The 27,219-nt window shown below is 39.7% G+C and overlaps 2 protein-coding genes across 5 annotated transcripts; one reads left to right on the top strand and one right to left on the bottom strand.

Moving 5' to 3' along the window:
- Positions 1-217: 217 nt before the first annotated feature.
- sergef (secretion regulating guanine nucleotide exchange factor) lies at positions 218-10,234 on the top strand. Of its 3 annotated transcripts, none has more exons than XR_001310639.1 (11): positions 218-274; positions 499-637; positions 1,331-1,483; positions 2,111-2,205; positions 2,314-2,374; positions 2,462-2,575; positions 2,682-2,744; positions 3,289-3,447; positions 4,397-4,569; positions 5,567-9,028; positions 9,215-9,307. XR_001310639.1 is itself a non-coding variant. In XM_014013612.1 (11 exons), exons 1-11 carry the CDS (start codon positions 233-235, stop codon positions 9,388-9,390), a joined length of 1,212 nt encoding a protein of 403 aa, XP_013869066.1. In that variant the 5' UTR covers positions 218-232; the 3' UTR covers positions 9,391-10,234. The 3 variants fall into 3 exon arrangements, 2 of the variants coding, with proteins under 2 accessions (XP_013869066.1, XP_013869067.1); XM_014013612.1 differs by having other exon boundaries at positions 5,567-5,603; positions 9,215-10,234; XM_014013613.1 differs by lacking the exon at positions 9,215-9,307 and having other exon boundaries at positions 5,567-5,603; positions 8,511-9,207.
- kcnc1b (potassium voltage-gated channel, Shaw-related subfamily, member 1b) lies at positions 10,233-25,775 on the bottom strand. Of its 2 annotated transcripts, none has more exons than XM_014013611.1 (4): positions 24,243-25,775; positions 19,357-20,272; positions 17,795-17,968; positions 10,233-13,381 (listed from the first exon to the last, which is right to left on the bottom strand). In XM_014013611.1, exons 1-4 carry the CDS (start codon positions 24,798-24,800, stop codon positions 13,272-13,274), a joined length of 1,758 nt encoding a protein of 585 aa, XP_013869065.1. In that variant the 5' UTR covers positions 24,801-25,775; the 3' UTR covers positions 10,233-13,271. The 2 variants fall into 2 exon arrangements, with proteins under 2 accessions (XP_013869065.1, XP_013869064.1); XM_014013610.1 differs by lacking the exon at positions 10,233-13,381 and adding an exon at positions 13,857-16,823.
- Between the last annotated feature and the right edge of the window lie 1,444 nt (positions 25,776-27,219).

Raw genomic sequence — 27,219 nt, 5'->3', positions numbered from 1 at the left:
CATTATGAGTAGTCTTGAAATGTTAGATGTTTAAATTTGAAAACGGTAACTTTTTTAGTTTATTATTTTATTTTGGTTTTACATTACAGAGCTCAAACAAATCATACACAGTTATTTTTAATTGTACAAAACATGTCCAAAATGCAATACAATAAACCCAGCTTCAGAGATGTAAACAACGTCTTTTACGACAGTGTCGCAAATCAAACCGATTTCATTCGTTTGGTTTTCCATGGAAACACACTCACGGCTTGAGTTTTGTTTACACACTTGGGTAAGTTTATATATTTTTTCTTTTTGTTACTAAATTTTGTAAGTTATATGTGTCAAGTCGTATATTATATTAATATATTATCTCAGCTCCGCTCCTTCTGTAAAGTAATAACACGGAAGTTTATTGTAGCATTCTTGCTAGCTCAACTAGCAACTCCCATAGCAAATTCTGCATAGTAGCTTTGCTTTCCTCTGATAAGACCAACATTTTCTCGTTAATGTCAGGGAGCCAACAGCTACGGACAGCTGGGACAGGGACATGCGGAGGACCAGTGTGTCCCCCGGCTCTCTGACAGCTCGGCACTGCAGGGCAGAGCAGTCCGGTCTGTGAGCGGTGGAGGGGGACACTCTGTGGTTATCACCGGTAACTCATTGATTTCACTCACTTTCCAAACCTCACAGGCAGTCTAAGTTTAGCTACTAAAATAAGAGTTTGAAAGGTAATTTTGTGCCTCGTATTTACGAAGTAAGTTATTTCATCTTAAGAGTTTTATTGTTTGTTTTTGGTGCCAAACTTCTTGCCTATGATGCCATACCTTCCTGACCCACTGTCCTGCGAGTTTTAGATGTTCCCTGCTTCATCATATCTGACTGAAATTAATGAGTGACTGACATGCTTCTGCTAAACTTGATGACGTACTGAGTAGGTAATTTAATTATTTGAATCAGGTATGCTGAGGCAGGGAAACAGCTGAAACATGCAGGACAGTGGGTCAGGAGGAACAGGGATGGAGACCTCTGCTATAGAGATTCATTTTGTGTAAATGTCAGCCTAAGACCAACAAAATTTTGTTTATCTGTGATTATCAACACAAGCTTACGTAGATATTTTCTAATTTGTTGTAATCATTATTTGTATATAAAATTCAGATATACTGTAACTGGTTTGCAAATGGTAGAAAAAACTGTTTGCATAACACAATGTTTTGTTAGCACTTAAACTACAGATTGATCCCTCTGTTGTTAATCTTTAAGAGTTGTAATTTTTGCATGATCATTAAACGATGTGTTAAATTGTGTGCTTAGATTTATGATGACTTTTTTTTGTGTTGGACAGAGAGTGGAGAGGTGTTTGTCTGTGGACAGAATGACAGAGGTCAGCTAGGACTTGGCCACAACATTAACATCTCAACTCTTCAGCTCTGCCCCGGCTTGAATCAGAGAGTCACACATGTAACCTGTGGTTGGGATTTTACTCTTCTTCTTACTGGTGAGCACTAACCACATTTTTAATCTAGGCCCCATCTATAAAAACAGAAATAAAAAAGCCATATGTTTAATGTACTTTAATGCTAAAAAGAAACCTGACCCAAAACTGTTAGCTGCATTGAATAAATAGATTTTTTTAATTAACTATTTACTACTTTAACTGATAATTCTCCATGCATTACTCATAAAGACATTCTAAAAAGCTTCCCTTGCATAACCAACAGGAAATGGACAGATGTTCCATCTGGACAATGTGAAGGATGCAAATATAAGGTTTTATGATTAGGGCAGACTTTAGAAAAACGCTGATTGTATGGCTGCTTTATACAACAAGGTCTCAGGAAATTACTCCTGTCATCATCTGCTGTATGGGGATGACAGTTTGTTTAATTTTTAAAAACTAGTATTATCCCTTTTATGGCTTAAAATTGAAATGCTTCATTAAACCTCCCAAGGGTTAAGCCTGAATTACATTAATAAAAAATGTAAAACAGATTGCGTTTTTAGACTTTGTTGTAGGAGCATAAACAGATCATGAAACAGAAATGCTACCAGCAGACGAATCAAAAGTTGAACTTATTTTGTTCTTTATATTTACTCAACATTTTGTTTTCTGTAACACGGACAGATTATTATCAAGTACTGGCTTGTGGCTCTAATGCATTTGGACAGCTGGGTGTTGGAGAGACAACCAAACAAACTGCTGATCTTCTGGCTGTTGTGGTGAGCTCATGATAATATCATATCTTTTATGGAGTCAAGTCTTTGTTAGTTTAACACTGTAAATTCTGTCTGGACCAAACTTAAACTACACCTTGTGTTTGTTTTCAGGGTCTGAAAGAACCAATAGTGAGTGTTGCAGCAGGACTTCGACATTCGCTCGCCGTTAGCGGTAAGGTAGCATTGTTAGCTCTCCTTATTAATATTTTTTTTCCATAGGAGGAAAGCCATAACTCAATTCTTTCTGTTTACCTTGCAGACTCAGGCTGTGTGTATCAATGGGGAACTGGCCTTTTCAGTCACGCTAAACGAGCACTCAGTCCACACCCTGTTCCTTCACACCTGTGCTCCAGGGTTCCTTACTTGGTTCCAGGTAATGTATGCTGAGCAGATTTAATAACAGCAACATAGTGGATGGTTTGTTTACTTTTAACACTCGTTATTGAAAGACGTGACTGATCGTTCTGTCCACATCGCAGGTCTCAACCAGAGGAAACCACAACTGGTAGCAGCAGGTTCAGCTCACTGTGCGTGCCTTACAGGTAAGACAAATACTGTAAATCCCAAACAGTGCCGGGCGCTCGATCACATAAACAGGACTGACAACTTGCTTATGAAAATGTCCTTTTTTTGTGGAAAAAAATAAGTAAAGTGCCAGAGAATCTGTAATCCATAAGCAGATAGTAAATACATTTTGCTTGGCCTGTTGAAGCTGGATGTGTAATTATATAGTCTCCTTTTTTTCTTGCCTTTAACCTCAAAACCACTCAAGATAATTTAATGAAGGTTGATAAACATATGTGTCATCACTAGATAAACCGTTGCATACATTTTTCATTATTCCAGCTTCCAGGTCAAGGTCATTATTCAATGTCAAAGTTAAAACAAGGTCGTGTCTATACATTGCTGTATATTAGTTTGTTGACAGGCATATAATGTGCCGCATGTGATCTTATTTACTCTTGAGTAGTTTTCCACGTGTTACTGACCTACTGTTTGTTCTGTAAATAGTAGATAAAAGCCTCCTGATTGTTTGGTCTTTCTGCTTCTGTTGGATAAACAGGAATGTTGTTTCTGTTTGTGCAGAAGAAGGTGATTTATTTCTGTGGGGAAGCAACAAACATGGCCAGCTGACCACAGCTGAGCCTTTTCTGCCCACTCCCACTCTCCTGAAGCCTTGTCTGTTTAAAGCAGAGAAAGTTCTGAAAGTTTGGAGCGGCTGGACCCACAACGTTGCTCAAACAGGTACCAGCGTAGTTGTACAGGTTATTTAGGCTCATTAACGTCCTTTGGCCTTTGGCAGCAGGCGATTTTGTTTTTCTTGTGTCTGTATGTGCGTTTCTCTGTTGTATTAGCAAAATATCTCATGAAGCATTAGGTTTTAATGAAACCTTCAGAAAATCAGATTAACTTCTAAATCTGAGTAACTTTGGGTGTCAGTCCAATACACACGCTGGTATAATTGTAGCTGAGCACCATCCTGACTATTACTGCATTCTGTAATATTTTAGCTTAAAATGTTGTTATTAACTGTTGGAATCACCTTTGTCTTTTAGCAAAATATCTCCTGAACCACTGGACATATTTTACTGAAACCCTCAGAAATAAAATCAGTGGATGTATATCTACAGCTGATTAACCTTTGAATCAATCCACAGCTAACTGAAATTAGGAAACACAAACATGGCTATAACTCATGTCATTTTACTGATATAGAGTCAAAACTTTGTGTGATAGTAGCTGAGACTCATCCCAAGACCATCTTCTGAGTGCTAACACATTTTATTACAACGGAAGGTGTTTTAGGGTCCCTCTGGCAACCAAGAGCATCTACAAGAGGTCATTTATTTCCAGTGCAATAACTATTCTTAACCAAACTAAATGACAATCTCCCATTGATGATATGTTTAGGGTTTTTATTATTGTTTTTTATTTATGTTTTAAATTTTTGAAGTTATGATTGTATGTATGTGTTTTATGGCTGGAGAGTCAAAGGACAATTTCCACTTTGGTGGACAATAAAGTTTTATCTTATCTTATCTTATCTTATCTTATCTTATCTTATCTTATCTTATCTTATCTTATCTTATCTTATCTTTTAATAGTTCTCATAGGATGATCTTGGATAAAAATCTGTTATGAAAGGTGGTGAAAATCTGTATTTTTAAACAGTTGCTTGCTTAATTTGTTTTAGAAAGTGGCAAAGTGTTCACATGGGGCAGAGGAGATTATGGACAGCTGGGTCGACGAGTCTCGACCAGTCAGAAAACAGAGCAGCACGCCGATGGTTCTGTAGCAGAAGGTGGCAGCCAAACCAAAGAGAATTGCCTCCCAGAAGAAATTAAAGTTCTTATCGGAGCAACACAGGTAAGGTTTGCAGCTTGCTTTGAATTAAAATAAAACGTTTTCTGCCGTCCAGCAGGGGGCGTCAAGCAACCACAGAATAAAACCACAGGCTGAAGGTTACTTAGTATGGAGAGAAACATGATGCTCTCTGGAAAAAGAAAGCTTCATGATGTTTTGCTTCAGCACATCCTGCATACAGAGCGCTCCTATCATTATTTATGCAGCAGAGAGAGAAACCACATTAAAGTGAAGGCAGAGATCTCTCCAGTAAGGGTAATTATTACTGCAGCAGTTAACTTATGGTCTTAATGGCAGCTGTGTGGAAGAAAATCATTGTCAATAAAGTGGATGTCAGGGACAAGCGAGGGGGGAGTGCTGGATCGTTCTTCCACTGAGTCACAGATCACTGCAGAAGCACTGGCCTGTGTCAAAGTGTAATCACCTTGTGAGTGTGTGTCTGTGCTTGTGAGTCACAATGCAAGAGGAATTACCTGAGTGGAGCACAAATCTCTGAGCCCATTTTAGTCTTTCAAATAGTGTCAATAAGTACAAAATAAATATTAAATAAACTGTCAGTTTACAAAGCAAGTAATCATATGAGGAGGAACATTTTTTCAATTTTCAAAGGATATGAATCAGCTCACATTTATGCTTAAGTCAAAAAATGTCATTCTTAAAACTGAGCTAGAAAGGATGGTTTGTGTCGGTGAGACGTCATTTATCTTTTAATTTGAATACAAATGGAGACAATAGAAAAAAGCCAATAAAATGCTAACAGTCTTTCTTGTTGCGATCTTTAAATGTTGCATCACATTCTTCAGTAAAAACGAGTTTATTTTTACCAGTTATAGCTCCTGTTTTTTAATTATAGGTGATATTTAATCATTATTTTTTCATATATTTTGTTTTTCATGTGTATAATTTCACAAAACAATTCCTGTATGTCTCCATGTTCACTGTGTTTGTGTTTTAACGCACATTTTGAGCAGACGTCCATCTTTTTTTGTTTTCTTTACAGATTTCTTGTGGATCTGAACATAACCTTGCCATTGTAGGTGAGTCTCTTCTGTTTTTTGTTTTGTTTTGTTTTTTTGTTTTGTTTTGTTCTCTCAACACAAGATTAAAATCTGCACAAAAAGATAACTGAAGGAGGAGATTTATGGCAAAATGGAAGAAAAGTGTGAAATGAATCCCCTTTCAGGCAAACACTGTTTTCCATCTGGCTGCAGCTGAACACATTATATTTGAATGATCATTCTTATTCTTTTTTAATTTTGCAACATTTTATTCCAGTTCAAACCTGGTACATCTGAGCATCACTTACAACACAATGAAAGCTCTGGCGTGTTGTGGTTATTTTTGTAAATGCGCTCCTTTTTTGAAGACATTTGATGAGCTGTAATTAAATAAAAAACAGGCAGGTCTTTTTCTCAACCATGTTTAGCTGCAGCACCAAAGCATCTCTTCACAACTTCAATTAAAAAAAGGAAAAATCTCTCATTTGACTAAAATATTTGTTTTTCTTTTCTGAAGAATGAGCATGTTAAAAAACATAAAGTTTCTCACATGAAGCGAGGATGATAAAGATGGTTTAATTGAATGAAGTAAAATAAAGTATTTTTTTTATTTAATACTGTAATTTAACTGGTGGCCCTTGGGCCATGTTCTGTCTGTGAGCTCATTCTATCCAGCCTGTAAAATATTACAGTTTTAATAAAACAGGCCATGCATTTCTTCTGATTTTAGCTAAATGCACTTGTAAAATTTTCAGCAAAGTTGTTTTAATGTTGGAGCATCCATTCACAGCAAATATAACTGTTGAAATAATTACTCCATGTTTGCTTCTAACGTAGTCTGTTCCTCTCTCTCTCTCATGAAAGTAATATGAGCTCCGCATTTTATCAATTCACTGCATTAGTTGCATTTTTTTCAGACATTAATGTTCTCTAACTCAAAGCTCTCATTAGTCATTCTTTAATATTAACATTTATTGAATGCATAGTGATTCAGACATAAAAACTGGAAAAAATGGAAAATTATGTGCACCTTGTAGAAAAAACCTACAAAAAAAATCTATTTATGACAACAAAAAAGGAAATAAAATAGGTCAACTATAATTAACATAAATGGGACTAATCAACGTGGTAAATGTTTAAAACAATCAAAATCTCTCCATTCTCTTTTATAAACAACCACAGTACGTTTGACACTCTATCAATCTTTACCACAGTGTGACTCGTCATTTTCTTTAATACACTTATTTAACATACTGTTCATTCATGTGCAGATTGCAACTGTTACATGTGCAACTCTGGATCTTGTAAGTGAATGAAAAGAATAAAACCATGTGGAAAAGTACTTTAAACAGGAGTCTGAATGACTTCAAGTCATCATTATAACAAACTGATGAAGCCAGTAATGTTTTGTATCTCTCGTCTGAAAAGAGCTTTATTGGTTTCTAAAAGTGCTAAGGATTGAAACACGAGCCGCCTCTGTTGGCCTGACATGGCTGCTTAAAGAAACACAGAAGACACACAGGTGAGACCAACTTATTTCAACTTATCCATCTTATGGTACTAAAGAATCAGTAAGGGAACTATCTAATACATTATAATTGAAGCACAGTGTAAAAAGTTAATCTGAGTAAAGCTGCAGAGAGGTTTTGAGGTCGGCTCTTTGCTCTGTGGCTCTTCATCAAGCAGTAATTACAACATTACAGATGGATATCATCGACAGAGGCGATTACCCCAACAAGCTTTTGAAGAAGCTATATTAACCACATTTACAGGCACTGCCTTTTTTTTCTGGTTAAATGGTTAGAGAGCAGCTTCAATCATTTTCACTACAGCCACAAACAGTGATTAGTGATCTACATCAAATCCTGTAGAGATTAAGTGTGCTTTAAGAAAAATACTTTTCATAAATCGTTTCTGCCTTTCCAAATTTTTAAGTATAAATGTGAAACATTTTGGATGTAAAGTCTCTCACATTAAATTTTGAACAGCGACCCAGTTTTTTACATCAGCATGAATATAAAAATACCACAGATGAACACTAAAAATGCAGGAGTTCCATTAGAGAGGAAACTTGAACATTGCTGGTATCGCCATAAACATGCATGCCACCTGCTTTCAATCTTGCTGATCAGCCGTGAAATAATAACGGACATGCAGTGAGGGAGCGTTTTAGCAATGACCGTCCATCTTGGCAAAAGTTGGCCATAAGCGCTGTTTGGTGCTTTAAAAGTTCATGTAATGGATGAGAGCAGGGCTGGTGTGAACTTCCATAATGTCGCTCCTCTGCTACGCTCCCTCCTCCTTTCTCTTCTTGTGTCTCAGCTCTGGTGACAGGAGCAGTGAAATAGCAAAACAGGATTGGAAGCAGAGACCTGAGCGTTGCTATTTCTGGTGCTGAAGTAGGTCAGGCGGAAAAGAATAAAGAGCGTTGCACGCTGCTTTATGATATCTGTTGCCTGCTCGGCCCGGGCTCGTTCGCACCTGAGCCAGTGGTCCTCACGCATGAAATTCATCATCGGCGGTCAGAGCTGGGAGACAGGCCAAAGACTCTGTGGGCACAGCTCATCCAATCTGAGGGGAAAACGCTCATGTGAATAGCACACCTAAACTCTACTGTGGAAGCACAAACACCTTAGACTTAACTTTATTTACTTCCACCTTTAGATTCATGCAAGTTAGTTTGGATATAAAAAAAAGGTGGGGGCGGAGAAGCAGCCCCTGCAGATGATGTCACTGAGGTTTTGTTATTGGGTGTGAAACATTTTAAAAAGTCCAATTGGAAAATCTGTGAACGGATTTGTTTACCAGGAAATGGCTTTGTTGTGCAGAGTATTGTGCTGGCACTTTGTTGCCATGGAAACACTGATGTGCTGTACTCTAGTCAGTGAATCCATGAATTAAGCACAGTGTTAATAAAGCTTTTTTTTTTCTTCTTTCCCCTCCAAGAGCATGCTTGAACACATGAAGTTTACCGACAGTAAGAACTGTTTACTGAATGCACTGAACCAGAGATCATGCAGTCTGCCTATGGACTCATGCTGGATCTTAAAGACGGGGCTACAAGTGCTTTTGTAATGCGAAAGCTGTCTCTGGCAGAAAGTCACGCCGACATAAGCTTGCTGGCGTGATATCTCTGCGCTAACCGGTGGAAGCATACGTGTCTGCTGGAGGCTCCAAATGTCCGAGTGACCGGCTGAAAACAAGAGGAACTGGCTCCGTGACATTGTGTGAAAACATGAAAAGCTCACGACGAGAGGAGCTCGAAGACGTGTTACCCTCGAGGAGGCAAGCTCGCTTCTGTTGCCATGGCAACGGAGCCGGTTAGGTAACTGTGTTGCCATGGCACGTGTCTCCTCGGTGATGCGGGCCTGACCACACCCACCCAACGAGCTCACCAGCTGTGAAGAGCGGGGAGGCTTTATTGCCGGCCGAGTGTCGAGATCAGAGGAGCTCTGCGTGTGATTGTGAGCCCTCTGTTCTTTTCATGTATTCAGTCTTGGGCTTTTTTGTTTTTTGCACCCAGCCTCTTTATTTATTTATTTATTTATTTTCGGTAGGCTACTAATTTTAGCCACATTGCACACTTCTGTCCCCTCACCACCCCACCTCCTCCCCTCCTGTCACTGACGTAAACTTGCTCTGGTTTTCAGGGGGCCGTCTCCTCTCGTGGGGCTGGAACGAGCACGGCATGTGTGGAGACGGTTCTCAGGCTGACGTCTTTCAGCCTCGGCTCGTTTCTGATCTGAGACCTGTTCTCGTTGGCTGCGGAGCCGGGCACTCTATGGCAGTGTGTCAGCTGCTTCAGGACAGAACTGACTCCACATGAAAAGCGCCGGAGCACAAACTGGACAGAAAGACAGACTACAGAAAACAGAATGGTTTGCGGGAATTGGGGACAATTTTCTTTAGTTGTTTACTGGTGTTTCGCAAAGACTTCATGCCATCATTTCAAGTTCCCTTTAAGCTGAGAAACCTTCACTGTTATAAACATCCTCCTGAGCTCACACTTTAATCTGTAGTTGTCATAATATTCCTGTGTTTGGACACAGTTATGGCTCATTATTCATCTGGAGTTTAGTAGAGACAACTGTATCCACAGCTGCACATCTGTTAGTCTTTCATATTGAAACTGTTCTGGATTAATTTCCTATGACAGGATTTATTGCTGTCATGAGTTTCAGGAAGTAGTTAATCTCTGCACTTAATTTAGAAAAAAAATCTTTCTTACCATAGGACTTGTTAAAACAAACAGAACAATGATGTTTTTCTTGTTTTTAAGTCTCCAAGCAATTTATATTCATGTCAATTAGCAGAATATTAATTTCCTCTTTTGGTAATACATTTATTTTTACTACTTCTGTTTCTAGTTGGCTCACATTGGTGATGATTATTTACTGCATTATATATTTTGAAGCAGAGGACATGAAGAGCACAGCACCTGGATAAAACCAAAGTTCCTAATTAGTTTCTTTTTTTGTCAAAGACATTGAAAAGATGCAGGAAGGCTCATGTCTGCCTTACACTTCCTGTTTTCTTTCCTTATATTTTCAGTTCTGTTTTGGGCACTTCGGCTGGGTGAAATATTTACATCGCTGAAATAATGCATGAATGAAAATTAACTTTACTTGGATTTGTAAAAAAATAAATAAATAAATCAACACTCACTGAAACCTGATTATTTGTGTTTTTTATTTATCACTATTTATTGTACAAGTCTGAATTGTATCTGTCAAAAAAGACACCACCAAAAAAGAAATAATAATAATATTAAAATAAATCTCTAAACATCAAATTAATCAAAAAGACCACTGAACACCTCACTGAGATAAATAACCACAATTTGCACGGTGTTCAAAACACACACACTAATATCTCGCTAAACGGCACATATTTCTTGCCTTGTTTTTTTTGTTCTGTCCACAATAACAGCTGCTGCATCTATTTAGTTATTGTTTGTTATTATTATTATTATTATTATTATTGTTATTGTTGTTGTTGTTGAACAATGACCAGCATACTGTCCCCCCGTTTGTGCTCATCTCTACTGGCAGGCTAAAATCATCTGTGATCGACTGCATTCAGAAGGTGTTGGCAGTGTGTTTGCAGTTGTTTGGTTTAAAAAGTTGGTCCCTTCTCGCTAACTTTTCTACACAAACAAGATCCAGATGCTTAGTTTTGTAATTAGTAACGCTCACTGCTTGATGTTAGGAAGTGATTCACATTGGGGGGTGGGCTTATTATTTCGTATGCCTTTGAGTACAAAACTAATGTTTATAATGGCTGGTGACTAATGATGAAATTTATTGATCATTAGGTGTCTTGTAGTCTAGTCTCCTAAAGGTTGTGAGGAAATTGCATATCAGAGGCACTTGTCCAGTTTGGTGAAAATGATTTGGCCATCGTTGGCATTACATACTATTACATCAATGCTCATATGTACATGAAAACAAAATCCAAGTACACATGATTGTCAATAAAAATACTACTCTACTGCATAATTAGATTAAAAAGGTCAAAAATATGGAATGGTACTGTATATTTTATGCATAAACCACTTTTATATCAAAGCACACATTTAACTGTGTGAATGACTTTTTTAATAATTATTTTTCATGGCAGCTTGTTATCTTGAAGGAACAGTTCAGACTTTTTAAAGTAGGTTCTGAGAGGCTGTGAACAATCAATGCCTGTTAAAGATCTGGACATTATAGTGTTTCGCCACACCTGGTAAATGTTGAATTCAACTGGTTCAGTCAGGGTTAGGATTTCATCCAAAATGATGTCTCAACACATTGTTACATTTTAAACAAACATTTTGGGGGCATGCCCTTCTGTTTCAACATGACTGTGCTTCAGTGCACAAGCCTGGGCACAAATTCCCACAGAAAAATCCCCAAAACTTGTGAAAAGCTTTCTAAGAACAGTGTAAGCTGGCAAAGCTGAATAAAAGGGGCCGACCTCCATAATAAAATGTTTCTATTTCAAAACAAAGACGGTCTGGTGTGGCCAAATACTTTGCTCCCTGAAATGTAGCTTCTGGAGAAAAAAAAACAGTTTGGAAAAAATTTAATTTTGACTGCACTGACAAGCTGTTGTCTAGTTCAAGTGGGACCACAAACAAAGTGGACGGCTTGTGTCTTAAAAGAAAAATCTCAACTCAAAGACTTTATAGGGGTTTATGTATATGCAGTTTTATAAATATTTACACTGCTACCAGTTTTTGTATTACAAGGTTATTTGCAAGTAAGCAGACAGCAGCAACAGAAGCTATTGATGCTGTAGAGCTTCTGATGCAGAAAATTTAATATTTCTGCTGGAATGGGAAGTAGACATCAATGTAAAAGTTTCTAAAGTAGCGTTAAAGTCTTTGAGACTGGAGTTTTAGCTTGGCAGCAATCTGTTTTGGTCTTGGCCACACTCAGACTAGCTTTTAGCGTGACAGTTTGGTCAGAATTAAAATCTATTTCTTCAAATAATTTTTTATTTATGCGATTCCAGTCTAATGCAACATCCCCTATTTTTTTTTAGCTTAAAAAGCATGAAAAAATCGAATCCTCATGTTTATAACCACTAATTTCATACATAGGATTTTTTATGCTCTGTTTCGAGGAGCAGCTCATCTGGTCCTCAAATATTCGATTGTGGAACTGATGTCCACACCTTTCCATCTCCACAGTTAACAATTTAGTTATTTTTTTTTTAATTTCATGTAACCTATATTTTACCAGGCAAGACACTAAGAACAAGTTCTTATTTAGTGTCGGCCTGGAAGAATAAGAAAAATACAAGTTTTTCCTCCTCTGACTCCTCATCCAACAAAAAGAGCCTCAGCTATGCATGACTTATTCTACAGTGGGAGAAATTCTGATGATTTATCCCCCACAACGCAATTTTCCAATTAGAAGAAAATATAGAAATTTATTGTCAAAATACATTAGCAGAAAATGGGTCAAAATTATTCTTTTGTATAACACAAACCTCTAACTATGGATGTTTATTGGGGCTACATTTTTCACATTACACGTGCATAAATATAGTACCTATAAGTAAAACATAAATTATTTAACACAGAACTCTTCCTCAAAAGGTCTGAACTATCCCTTTTAAACCCTCATAACAAGGTAAGAGTGGTGCTTCATTGAAAAATTACCCTATTTGTCTTAGTGCAACCTTTTGTGGATATTATCTCTAGGATGCCTAAGAAAACATACCAAAGGAATGTTAAAAGTTCACTGGTGCAAAACAGCGCAAAACTACAAAACTGTGACCGTGACAGTGCAAAGTTAACCATTTGTTGTCATCTGTTAGGTCTGGCTGACGAGACAAGTGATACTTCTATTTTTTTTTTGTTTGTTTACACTAAAAGGGGTGTGACTAAAATCGGAGCAACATTTTTTTTTTTTCAGCACAAGAAGCACACAAATATTTGATGATCTCTCAAAAACATTGGTACACACAACTTCAGCACACACATAAAAAAGGCGTATTTACAGCACTGGCACACACACATAACAAATAAATAAAAATAGGCACACAAATTACAACACAGTAACCAGTCACAAATACTGATCTACATAAGGCTTGACAACAAAACTTCCTCAGTGCTACATCTATGCTGAGTTTGTGATGTACAGGTTGTCACTGTCACACCCATTTCAAAAATACTAAGTTTTACACGCACAAACAAACAAAAATGCTACTGCACTATCAAGTGGGTGATGGGCCATTATGGGTCATACACATAGTGGTTGGTACACCATGGTTCATGACACAAACTGATTCTGTTGGTTGTCTGCTCCGGTGCTGTCGTTGGGTCTCTATAAACATATAAAACAAAAAAACAATAACAAAAATAAATTATTACACAAATTATGCGGCACGGTGGAAGTGATGGCGTTGATGGAGAGTAAAGAAAATGTGCTCCGTTAGTTGGTCATGGTAAACGGAGGGTTTACCATGTGTTCCCATGCTCAGCCAAGGCGTCGGACACCAAGTTACGGTCTGAGTGCAGAGGTTTGGACTCTTGGGTCGGTTAATGAACATGCCCAATCATGCTGCGATTTAAAAGGTTGACGTCGAGTAGTTCAGTCCCCTTCATGCGTTTCTAGACTTTACATCATGCTCTCAAATCCCCCCCTATTTTTATTTTATTGTTAAACTCTCTTTAACCACAACTTGAGTGGCTGGAGGGTGAAGTAAGCAGTAGGAAAAGGAAGGAATGTATGCATGTGCTGCTGAATAAATACAAAGTCTAAATGCTCGTTGTGTATAAAATTTATTTCATGCAAGGACTCGTATTTACATATTTTATTTGAATACTTTTTCTTTGCATAAATGTAAATAAAATACATGCATTTACCTTTCCCCAAGTGAACCCACATCAGAATCAGATACTGTCATATTGAATTATTTTTTTTCTCTCCCCCCACTTGGAATGTATCACCATTTGTCAACTGCATCTCTTCACATCAAATCTACACAATGTTTCTTTTTTTAAATACATAAAGTTCATTAATCACCACAAAGAGACACGACTTGAAATGTAAAACTCTGCTCATTCAGAATAAAAACTAAACTTAGACAAGTTGCTATAAGTGCTATTTACTTTTTTTTTTCTCCAGTGATGAATGTGACTGACTGGTCTATAGGATCTGATAAAGTGCCCTGAAAAAACTTGTGCATAAATATTGGGACAGGATCAATACATGGAAAAGTATTGACCTTTTAAATCAGCAGACATACAAACAGCAGGAATCAGCTGGTTGATCAATACTTTGATATATTTTGGCTTCTGTAGAGTTTCTTGGTCCCCCTTTTTCACCATGTTTGTGCTTTCTTTTACAAGTAACGAAGAATATTGACTCAGATTGTTTTGTATATGTGTCCCTTTATAGCAGGAGTATCCAAAGTGCAGCCCATGGGCCATTTGTGGTCCTCAGAGTGATTTTGTGCAGCCTGTGACTTCAATTTAAGAAAGTATAATTTCACATGGAGGCCTATGAGGTTAATTCAGAGCAAAATTAAGCATAATAATTTTATAATTAACAAAGAAAATAAGTTGAAAATTATAATTTCACAACAAAAATGACAACTAGGTTTTACCAACTTTTACCAAAATGTAGACCTTTTAGTAGACTTTATAAAACATGGCTAAAAGCAAAAAGTATTTTTTGAGTAAAATAAATAATTTTCTGCTGATTTTATCAATGAAACTGGGAAAATGGTCTTAATGGAATATGAAGTATTAAAAAAAGATCATCAGTGTCTTTTAAAACCCACACACACTTTTTCAGTGCTTTGATACCCTTTTAGCATGGGCCAGCCATGGTTGTGTGTTTTAAACTGCAAATGAACAAAATGTTCACTTCAACAGGCTGCAAGGCCAAGCTACCACTTTTTATAGACTATTTTTAAAGACATTACATTTTTGTTCCCAAGATAAGACTAAAATATACTTTTCAACCACAAGAAAATTAAAAAACAACAAATCAAAGGAACTGAATGCTTGTCTTTTAAAAAGGTGAATGTTTGAAAGGCCTTTTATGCTTTAGAACAATTTAGAACTCATTTCCCACTATAATAAGGATACTTAAAATAATGTTTCCATTGCTGTTGAGAGTTGCATTTTACAATTTTTTTAGATAAAAAATGTTAGGGTTTTCGACCTGCTAGTACTTTCAATTTGATGAGTTTGGCCCACATGTCAAAAAGTTTGGACACCGCTGCTCTAAAGGTGAGAACCTAGTACATGTTCTAGTAATCGAAACCAAGAGGACATTTGTGAAAGACTTTTTGAAAGTAGTGCAAAAGGTACAAGGTACCCCTGAATGTAAATAAAGTTTTCTTACACTGTTATGAGCATGGTTAGGTGTGATGCTACACTGGGAACATTAGTATAATATTGTGTCAATTAATTACTTTGCCTCACCACATATGAAGGCACCTTTGTTTTTGTGTTGGTTTATAGTCCTGCATCAGTTAACAGCAATAAGAAAAGTTGCTGCAGACTACTAATAGTGTTTAAAAACCCAGTAAATATAATTGTAAAAAAAAGGATTTATGCTCAAAACAGCATCGGTTGGCTTTATCACAGATTGTTGAAGTTAAATCACTCTCTCTATGTATGTCTTTTTTTCTGGAGGCCCCAGTCAAATGAGTACAAGAAAATATAAGATGAAATTGGGGAAAGGCAAAGAATGGCAGCTACATAAAAATCTCTGCTATGACTGAGTCTCTTATAAAGCTCTCTCAGAATGCATAAAATGACAAAGCTTCATCAGATTTTCAAAGAAAAAAAATCTTACAGGTACTGCATTACAGTTAGCTTCTTCAGTGAACATAATTTCTCATGCAGATCATGCAAAATAACAGTTGTAGTTCAGTTGACATTAGAATCATTGGAATCATAAGAATTTTCATCAACTCCATATTGCATTGGACACCATGAACATTATGTTCGAATGTTTTTTTTTCCCAATAGTGGCCACTCAGCTAACATTGAGTCTTGTCAGGATTGCACTTCAGAATAAAAATAAAACAAACGTCTCTACTTTGCAACGCACAAAGCACTTAAGAATTGCCTTAACAGCTTTTGGATATGTCTAAAAAAAGCCATGAAATATTGATTTCCAGCATACTATTAGCAGGGCTTACATCTCATGAAAATTTAGTTCACAGAATAATAAAAAAAAGAAAACAAACAAAAAAGCAAATGAGATCCAACTTGTTAGCAGAAGAGTATGAGAGATCAAAAGCAACAGAGCAACAGGCAATGATGTCAACACAGGGAAAAAAGAGTGGAGTTAGCCTGCAGAAGAACGGAGCTTTGTCTGCAGCTGAGATGACCCATGCAGAGTGGCATGTGCCAATGTTGTCTAGTCTAGGATATGATGACACACCCAAGTGAAACACTTGGGAAGCTTGAGTATCAGCACAGTTAAGATACAGTTTTCCAGAAACAAAAATGTAAAAATAAACAAATAAATAAATAAACAACAAAACAAAACCAAAGAATATAGCAGGAGCGAAGGCAAGTGTCAAAAGCAAAAAATCTGACAGGAAAGGTAAGAAGAAGTGTGGACTGGCCTTCCAATGGCATTGTGTCTGCTACTCAACCATGCTACATAATGGATGGGATGGGAGAATGTGAGTGCTGCATTAGACAGGGTGGGCTGCAGGGCAGGGCGGACACTGAGGACACTCCAGAGGCATCCCCGCTCATGCCAGACATGCTGTTAAGGCTCCAAGGCTTTTCATAACCTTCAGTTGAAAAACAGAGAACGTTCTGAGTACACTGCAGCACTGAATCCATGACAAAATGTTTATTTTGGTATTTCTCACTGCTCAATGTATCCTAAACCTGTTGCTTTCTTGTTTTTGTCTCCAAAGAAACAGGTCAAACACAGACTTGAGACAACTTGTTGTTTTCCATGCATTGAGTGCATCAGGAGTACAATGACATGCACCGGGTGGTACTGGCATGGTTCGGAGTAAAACACAGAGGAAAAAGTCAATTAAGGTAGTCACCCCAGGCGGGAAATGTACCCTCAGCTACAAGTTGAATTTCACACTGTCTGCCATTTACTGCACACAGCCTTCCTTACATGACTTTAGAAAAAGAATTATTAAATAGAAATGTTAAAACAGGATTTATTATCATTATAAGTAAAGATATGAGTACATAATAATGACATTAGCTGTTTGTGTTGTGCTCCTCCACCATACTGATAGCACCCTTCAGCAAGACATTTCATGCACTGTTATGGTCAAGAGGAATGCTCTCATAAGTCAACATGTTATTTATCATTAAAACACATATACATACATGATACACGTGTAGCACATAAACACTCCCTTAGGCATGTATGACAACATATTCTAGATCATAGAAATTTCAAAAATAGCTTTCTTACTGTGGTAAATAAATAGGAATAATTACATTATGCATGGTATAAAAATATATTATGTAGATGTGGACAAAAATTTCTGGTGATTGTGCTTGACCTGAATGTGCGTGGGTTGGAACTTTTACGTATATTTATAAATTTACAATGCCCAGCAGGGTGATTGAGGGAAAGCAGCTGTTGTGAAAGAGTGTGAGGTTGGTTGTTGTTGTGTGTTTGTGTCAGTGCCAATGAAAAACAGAGGCAACAAAAGGAGTGTGTCGTGTCTACGGTGTACAGGGTGTCAGTGTCTCGGGGGGCCCTGTGACTGGCTTTTACTGTACGTACCCCTCTTCACTCTGCCCCCTGTGTGGTTGGGACGTTCGGCGGTGGTGACCAAGAAGCAGGGCCGCTCTCTCTCACTGGGGCTGAAGATTTCCTCTGGAGATATGGCCTGGTCTATATGTGGGCAATCTTCGTTGGCCAGAGCTGCGTTTGCTGCCTCACCATTCAGTTTGGAGTCTATTAATGAGACAAAAGAAAAACAAAGTCAGATTTTTTTAAATTCTGCATCCCATTTAATACCTACTCAACGTAATCGCTCAGATTTTCGTTCTTCAGAAGTTATGAACATTTAGTACCCTCTTTGTTGTAGAGAGCTTTTTGGCCGAAAGAAAAAGGTTGTGTCTCAATTTAGGGGTTACAGCCCACGTAGACCACGGCCCACATAGGTCACACCCTTTGAAGTCCAGGCTGCATATAACGGCGCTGAAATGAGATGGTCTAGTTTTGAGATGACCTACGTTCGAGTGGCCACACACTATCCCTTTACCATGGTGCTATGTTTTATATCACAAGCCTTCAGACTCAAAATGTGTTGCAACATGAATTAACATGTCTTTTCACATGAGGTATAACAGTTCACAAAAATCAGTGTATTATTAAAAATGTATAAATAAACAGAAAACATTAATAATTTGGGTTTAGCTCCAGTTTCAGTACTTGTAGTTGCTTTTTATTTAACAGAAGTTCCATCACTAAGTAGCTAAACATACATTTAAAAATGAATTATTTGGTCTTTGATGAATTTCAAAACTCTGCCATCTTCGTTTCCTTAGTTTGCCGAAGGAGCAATGAATCCTGGAATATTGTCAGCCGCAAAGGATACTCAGATGCAGCCTTCCCTTTTGGGGTTTTGTTGGCCTCATGAGTAAGAGCCTATGAAATGGGACGGACTTCGGCATGGGCCAGTGACGTAACTACCTCTGACTTGAGGCACTGCCATAAAGATGAATTCTGACTGGATTGACAAGCTAGTGGCTAATCCAACAAGGGCCAAGACCAAAATTAAATATTATTTAAAAACTTTTCATTGAACCACGCTTAAAAACATCAGATCTAAGGGTTTAAATCTGTCCACACAAAAGTCGACAGATACATAAACAGCTCATAAAACGGTATTTTTTTTTTTGTTTGTAAAAAAATCCATTGGAAGCTTTGCATGTTTTTGTGCACAAACAGCTCCAAAGGTCAATATATCTTTTGCACTGACTTCACCAGAGGGACAGTAAGTCATTTAGCATCTACTAATGGTTGTTCTTAACACTGCAACTACATCCTTTCAGTCTTGACAGAGGAGGGGTGAATCACTGCATTAAGAAGTGCAAAATCAATAACAAGATTACTCATGGTCTCTGTGTTCTTTTATCAAGAGTCAAATATGCTTTTCATTACATTCAGTGTTTTATACTGTGGTTGGTTATCAGAATTTCATTCATTTGTTTAATATTGTGTCTGAATCACTGGCTGATTGATGTGTGGGACCAGACAGTGAATCTGCTGAATGGTGATAAACCAAAGAGCAAAGAGAAGCTAGAGAATCTAATTTTGTGTTTGATTTGTTTTCTTACCTTGGAATTTGATCTCAAAGACATCGTCATGGGGTATGGGGCTTGGATGCTGGGAGCTGATGCTGGACTTACAGTAGTTAGGAGAACCTGGTTGGGGCGCCCGAGGGATGTGCCTGTTTTTTTTCTTTGGTAGTTTCTGTTTCGCCATGGCCAAAGAGTAATACATTCCAAAGTTGTTGACAATCACAGGGACGGGCATGGCAATGGTCAGGACGCCTGCCAGGGCACACAGGGCTCCGACTAGCATACCAAAGGTCGTCTGCGGGTACATGTCTCCGTAGCCAAGGGTCGTCATGGTCACCACGGCCCACCAGAATCCAATTGGGATGTTCTTGAACTGCGTGTGCTCGCTGGCTCTCGGGTCGTTGGGATTGGCTCCGATGCGTTCGGCGTAGTAGATCATAGTAGCAAAAATGAGGACACCTAGAGCGAGGAAGATGATGAGGAGCAGGAACTCGTTGGTGCTGGCCCTCAGAGTGTGGCCCAGCACACGCAGCCCTACGAAGTGACGGGTCAGCTTAAAGATACGCAGGATCCGCACGAAGCGGACCACTCTCAGGAACCCCAGCACGTCTTTAGCCGCCTTGGAGGAGAGACCGCTGAGGCCCACCTCCAGGTAGAAGGGCAGGATGGCCACAAAGTCGATGATGTTCAGCGCGTTTCGGATGAAGTCAAATTTATTCGGGCAGAAAGTTATTCGCATTAGAAACTCAAACGTGAACCACACCACACAAACGCCTTCGATGTAGGTGAGGTAGATGGCCGTCTCGGTCTCCTGGTAGGTGCTCACCACCGTTTCATTGCCCACCAGCTCCTCCTCGGTGCGGTTCATGATCGGGTTGAAGGCTTCATGGGTCTCCAAGCAGAAGGTGGTGATGGACACCAGAATGAAGAACAATGAGGCCAGAGCTATCCACTGGAAAATAAAAACAGGGTGCAGAGGAAGAAATGGAGCGGGAAGAGGAGGGGGGAGAAGGACAGAGAGGAAAGTGAGCACAGTAACACAATGTAATCAAGCCTGATGCCTTTCTCCATTCTTAGAAGGACACAAAGCAGCTCAATCTAATTTCTCACACAATATCATGGCATCTCACACAACAACATTTAGTTTGACAGTGACTAATCTCTTTGACTCAAGTGTCATTGTTAAAGGGACCATCAGAGCAAGCTTGCTCTTTCCTTTCTCCTGCTTTTTGTTGTGGCTCAAGGTTGTGGTATTTTCATGGGCGTCCTATATGCAGAATTACACAGAGCCAGCAGCAGCAGTACTGGCAAACAGGACATTAGTGTCAACCCTCTTGGCTAAATTTAGCCCGGGCTCTTCCCTTCAGCATTATCCCTACAGTAGGTCTTCCCTCCACAAGGTCACACTGTCCTGATGATCAGCTCTTGGGAATCACTGGAAACTTAGAGAAACCCATAATTCCCTTAATGGCAAAAGAGTACTTTAGCCTTCATTATGTATCGATTAGACTCTCAGATTTCATCACATTTAGGTTCAGAGAGTTCTGGTGAATACAACAAGGGTGCAACAAATACTGTTTTTTCTCAAGTCATTGATTGCAGCCCTGCACTCATCTTCCTCGCGTAATCTTCCTCTCACACTGTGTTCGTTTACAGCATGTCCAACACATTCTCACTCCCGAGTCGTCACATATTGACGTTTTTCAAAGGTCCCTTTGCGTCCAATTTTGACGCATCAGGTACCCCCCTCGCGTCAGTCCTTGCCGCCCGCGGCTTTTCCGGGTTGCGCCACCAGGGGTCTTTGGGTCGGGGGTCTGAGGTTAACATTAGGGATCAGGATAAATGGTTAAGTTTAGGGACTGGGGTCAGGGATAGGATGTCTACAGAGAACATTAGGTAATTTTAGGCTTTGCAACACGTAGTTGCCATGAATTTCCTACATTTTCTAAAAATGGTTAATTTTATGTATCAGGGTTAATGGTTAATTTTAGATACTAGGGTCTGGGACAGGATGTCTAAAGTGAATAAACGTAATTTCACGCTTTGGGACGGTAGTATTTGTGCATTTTCTACACTTTCAGAAATTACGACAACAGATTCCGCCCCATCCCGTCAAAATATGACGCAAGGGGGGTACCTGATGCGTCAAAATTGGACGCAAAGGGACCTTTGAAAAACGTCAATATGTGACGACTCGGGAGTGAGAATGGGTTGGCATGTCTTACTGCTCAGGATTTTTTTAATTATTTTTTTTACTAGACACTAAGAGAAGCTGCATCCTCAGGGAGGAGAGTGAACCAGAGCTGGACAGGAAAATAAAGCAGGAAGAGAGGATAGTCATCCAATAAAATGCAAAAGTCGGATCAATAGCAGTTTGGTTATGCGTGCAAATGTCCGGCTTTGTAGTGCCTCTTAAACTAATTCACAGTGTTGTTAAGGAGCAGTAAAGAATAATGAGCAGCTGAAGGGAAGATGTCAGTTGAAAATGGGCAAGTCTGGGCATGAATTCTGCTGTCTGTTCATCTCTGCCTCTGTGACAGTCGACTCGCAGCCATTCACAGCGAGGCAGGATGGAAAACAGACCCTCATTAGAATATCTCATCACCACTGTGCTGAGGAAATCTCTGCTTATGAATGTCTGCTTCCCTTCCATATTATTGCAATGTTCCAACAGGGACTGAAAGAGTTGACTCTAGAAATCTGTCTACACAGTTGTTTACAATGAGGCAGCTGTGGAGCAGTGGTAGCACAGCTAAACAGAAAGTCACAGGTTCACTTCCCTGCTACGCCTATATGTCATAGTGTCGTTAAGTGACATGCGTACAATACAGAGCACTTTGTCCAAAACAGTACTTTTTTAAGAGTAAAGATTTTAAAAAAAACATTGCATATTTGCATTTCTCTGATAGATGTTATCAAAACAGCTGAATTCCTTAAAAACACAGTTTTCAAGTGTTCAGCCTTCATAACAAGTGCTTGTGTTTTATCTGATTGCATAATGTTGTTTTGTCCACCCCCTCTGGAATGTGTTCTGCACAAAAACAAAGAAACACACTTACTTAAAATTTTAATCCAATTCATGTCAACTCGACTGCGAAAAGTCAAACAAACAACGCTGCATGTTGTGTTTTTCTTGTTGGTTTGATTATCGACTACGTGTCTTTTTAGAATTTCTAATCTTCCTTTAGAACATAATGAGTACAACAGCCGTTACTTCTAAAAATAAATAAATAAATAAATAAATACAAAATAAACAAAAGATGTTCATCAACAACAAACCAAAGCGTGACAAAATCACTTTCTGACTGCAGATGACTCCGTCCGCCTGCTGAACATCTCACTTTCCAAACAATGAAACAAATGTCACATTTTATCAGAACACCACTTAAATTGTGCTTCTATGTGACAGATGGGAAGATTTTCCTGAAAAGAGGGTGGCTGGCCAACAATTTGTTTTATTTTTGGAGCTAAATTTTACTCCTGAATGGTAAACCTTGTCACTGTCTACAGCTGGATGCTGTGACAAAGACTTTCCTCTGTTATATCCTCAGTGAATAGAGTCTGTAATTAACTCTGAAGCTCCAGTCTAATTAATCTTCTTGCCAGTTTTTGTCGCTCTCTGTCAGTCCTCACTGTTGAATGTGGGACGCTGATGAATTTTCGTTGTTGAAAAAAGAAAATTAAATGCAATCCAGTGATTTGTTTTTAAAATGGGTAAAAACCTGTTGGTGTACACCTCTTGGCTGGTCATATTTGCACCAGTCAGGTGGCCGCAGCTGTTCACACAGCATGCAGCTCGGTTGTCTTAGGAGGACATGATGGTCAAAAAAAATTCTGTTGCCCAAATGGAAATGAGCCCATAACAAAAACTAAAAATGTCACTTCAAATAGCAACCTCATTTTTTTTACCTGGAGCTTTGCCATAAACACTGTGGCGGTGCCAAAGAGCTGCTTTCTCAATTTGCAACTGACCTATTTAACCGAGGAGCCACAGATCCTTGTGACCTGGAAACATCGATCCAAAAACTTCTAGGAGTCAGAATGAGTGTCTTTACTGCCCGCCGCTGAAAGGCAAAAGGCAGGTGATAATGTTTCCACCCTGTGCATGTGTTCATCTGTCTGTTAGGAAAACCTGAACCAATGAAATGTTTTAAAGGAGACAAATGCTTTTAAAACCTCCCTTTTCACATTTTAATTAATCAGGGTTTGTATAAAGTGGAACTGCAATGCTTTGGTCTGAATTCCTCCTTAATGTAACTCCACAATCTCATCTTTCACCTCTTTTCTGAAGTGTCTCAAATCAACTCGTTTTGATGCTGTCTCTTTAAATCCAAAGGATTTTTTTTAAATTCAAGACAGCTACCACAGCCAACTGAGTTTAAAAATTCACAACTATTCATCTTGAGTTACAGTTTAGTGAGGTTGTATAGCTGCAAGTTATTAATAACATTATTGTGCAAAATATTTGAGACTTTTGCAATAGCTCTTGGAGTCAACCCTGGTTGTCTGTTAGCAAAATATCTCATGAACCACAGGGCAAAGATTAATAAAGATTCCAGACATAATCATTGGATGAACTGCTAGCTGATTAAATTTTGGAGTTTGTCTTATTCAACATATGCATTTTCAAGGTTTGACTAAACTGACTCAACAGATGATTTTAGTTTAAATCTCTTGTCTAACAGTCAGCAGGTGATATGCATTCATTTAAAGAATTTTAGGCTTTTAATGACTTGCTGCTTCCTGTGGACCCCAATACAAAATAAAGTCTCCATGAACCTCATGGACTCATCAATTATAGTTACAGGAGGTGATCTAATGAAGTGTTCTGTTGATTCAGCTCAAACTAATAAAACATTTCAGAACTATTTGGCTGCCATGACTCTTACATGATCACATGTGCTAAAAACAAAAACACTCACCCTTGCATATTTCGAAGAGTAGGGGTCCTCGAACAGGGCCCACACCCGTTTCTGCCACCGGCTCCACAGGCTGCCAGTCCTGGTGTCATGCGTGTCCCCCTGAGCCAGCCTCCTTGTCATCTCATCATCATCCTCGTGATCCGGCTCAGGCTCCGGGTCCTCGCTCCCCAGGTCTAACAGACCCCCGCCGCCGAAGCTATCAAGGGCCTCCTCCGCCTCCCGGTGCTGGCGGTAGGTCATCCAGCAGCACGGCTCCACGTCGGTCTCATCGATGCCCCAGAAGGCCAGCTCCTCCTCATAGAGCGGCCCGCAGACGTCGGCCGGGCAGTGGAGCTTACCTGTCCGGTAGTAGTTGAGGATGTGCGCGAAAACGCCCGGGTGGCGGTCGAAGAAGAACTCCTCGATCTTTTCGTCATAGTCAAAGTGGTTGGGCGCGTCAGGCTCGGCCAGCCAGGAGAGCCTCGTGCCGGGCAGGGTGCGCAGGGTGCTGCGGTACGTCTGGTGTCTGATCCCTCCCACGTTGATCACAATGCGATCCTTGTCGTCGCTCAGGCCCATCGCGTCCCTTAGGCATTTCTCCAATAAGTTCCCCTCATCATCGCGAAAGGTCAGCCTTTAGGCGCGCCCGATCAGACTCGCGGGAATAATTTTACGCACGAAGCAGCCTGTTGGTGTAAGTTGGAGACGTGGGGTGCTGTTTGACACGCACCGCGCTACATTCCCTTCTTAAAAGCCCTGCACCTGCACGCACCTGGATTATCTGAAATTGGTTATTTAAAAATAATAATAATAAAAAAATAAAATGAGACTTTTCGTGTAAGGGTCGAAATCCAAGCCGATAGCAGCCAATGGGATCACATTAGAAATAGACGTCACATCGCCGGGATAAAACAACAGCTTTCTTCCAGGCTCGTCGGATTCAGCAGGTGGAGGTGTTTTGATCAGATGCAGGGTTTCTGACTTTCACAGCAAGGTGACTGCGGTGGTGCTGAGCGGACAGCGCCTGGTCCTGATGCTGCTGCTGCTGCCTACAGACCCACCTCCTTCACCGGCTCATCTCGCTCCCTCTCTGCGTTCTGACGCCACCGCTGAAACCAGCAGGTCTTTGTCTCAGCAGACACCTCGGAGACTCTGCCTCCTGTCACTCACGCCTTAGCAACAAACAAATACCCCGCATTCTGTTTGAGAGAAAACGTTCACATCAGTGCTCCTTCGAGATCAAATAAAGAAAATCAAAGATGAGAGGGCGACAATGCCTCCTCCAAAAAACGCCCCAACTCACTGCCTGTTATTCACACCGAGCCCTGCTGCCTCTTCCATTGAGCATGCCCAGTGGACGCTTCTGAACAAGCTACAGCCTTTTAAAACAACACCTTCAATTTAATGAAGTCATACACTTTTTCTGCCCCGTCCCATTCAGTCTTGTGGTTGGAGAGCAGCAGCTGCAGTCCTCATGCACAGCTGTCTGGAGACGGTGTGACCCCCGGAGCCATGAACGCGCAGATGCGCCTCAAAAGCCCCAGGCACCCCTCCCGTGGCTCTGTGGTTTACAGATGTGTCAGAGCTCAGTCTGTAACTGTAGCTGGATTTGAGCTGCAGATGAATTATGACAGTGGGTCCAGAAACAGCTCCATGCAGTGACAGAGTTTAATATTCACTCTGTGTGCGCTGCACTTGATTCATGTAATTATCAGCCATCTGGTTTATCTGACTTTAGAGGGCGCTAAAGATTCCTGCAAAGAAGTTTGCTGGTGCTCCTCACTTTGTAACACTACAGATTAAAATAAAGAATACTGCTTTACTTATAACAACTGATTCTTCTGGACTTGGTTGTTTACAAGTAAAAGTGCATTCCCTGTAGGAATGCAAGTCGCCTGTTGCCTTTTGTGCCAAAGTTTTAGTCTAAGATCAATTTAGAGTCGAGAAAAAACTTTAAGAAACTGTAACAGCTAAAGTGATGCGCTAGTGCTTGAGGTATGTGTTGTGAATGACTCTCTGTTAATACCACACAACATTTTAGGACAGCATTTGTAAAATACTTAAGAGATGAAGTCATTTTTGTTTCCTAAGATTGCTGTTCTGTAGTGGCCATCTTAAATCAGACTAACTTCAAAAGGTAATAAGTTATAGATACATCCACTGATCATTTGAAAAAAGTGGTTTATGAGATATTTTGCTAATGCTGAACACACATGCACACAGACAAATATGGTCAAAATTAATATACATCTGCCTTCACGTTTGGTGTTGGTAAGTAGGGAAGGATAAAGAACCAACAGGGTTCTTATTTTTGGACCCATTGCTCTCCGCAAAAACACACTGAGGTTTATTCAAACCTTTATGTCAGTTGTGAAGGACATAAGATTAGAAACAGTGTTCTGAGCTTCTCAGGCTCCATAAAGGGGTCCCCAAGAATTCTGTTCCTTTGACTGCTCAGAGCCAGGCAGTAGTAGTGCAACGAGGTCTCTAATTCAATGCCACAGGCATCACACAGACCATTGTCATGGAGTCCCATCACCATTTTGTGGTGGTTGAGCAGGTTGTGCCCTGTTAGGACTCCAACCAGTATTCTTAAAGTTTTCCTTTTCAGGTTGATGAGAGTTTTCCCAAAGCTAAGATTTGGCCCGTTTATCAGTTCCTGCGCCTGTCCACAGTCTGTCAGCTCCCTCCAGCAGGTTGAGTGTTGACATCTGATCCAGGCCTGTAGACCAGTCCTACAGACTGTTGTTGAGATACCTACAACAGGCTCTGGTCCTCTGAAGTGGGCCTGGCTGCCAGCTTTTACAAGGTGGTCAGCTCTCTCGTTACCATTAATGCCAGTATGTCCTGGTACCTAATGAATAGTAACTGTTGTCTCTCCCCATGCTTCGACACACTCCTAAGCCAGTAAATATGTAAAGCACATATGTAAAATTCAAGGCTCGCGGGTGACTTTCGTCCAGCCTGCCAAAAGGGCTCCCTCACTCCCCCTAAAAAA

Source organism: Austrofundulus limnaeus, unplaced genomic scaffold (assembly GCF_001266775.1).
Source record: "Austrofundulus limnaeus strain Quisiro unplaced genomic scaffold, Austrofundulus_limnaeus-1.0 Scaffold104, whole genome shotgun sequence".
In the NCBI taxonomy this organism is placed as follows: Eukaryota; Metazoa; Chordata; class Actinopteri; order Cyprinodontiformes; family Rivulidae; genus Austrofundulus; species Austrofundulus limnaeus.
This window is presented reverse-complemented; position numbering and strand designations above follow the sequence as displayed.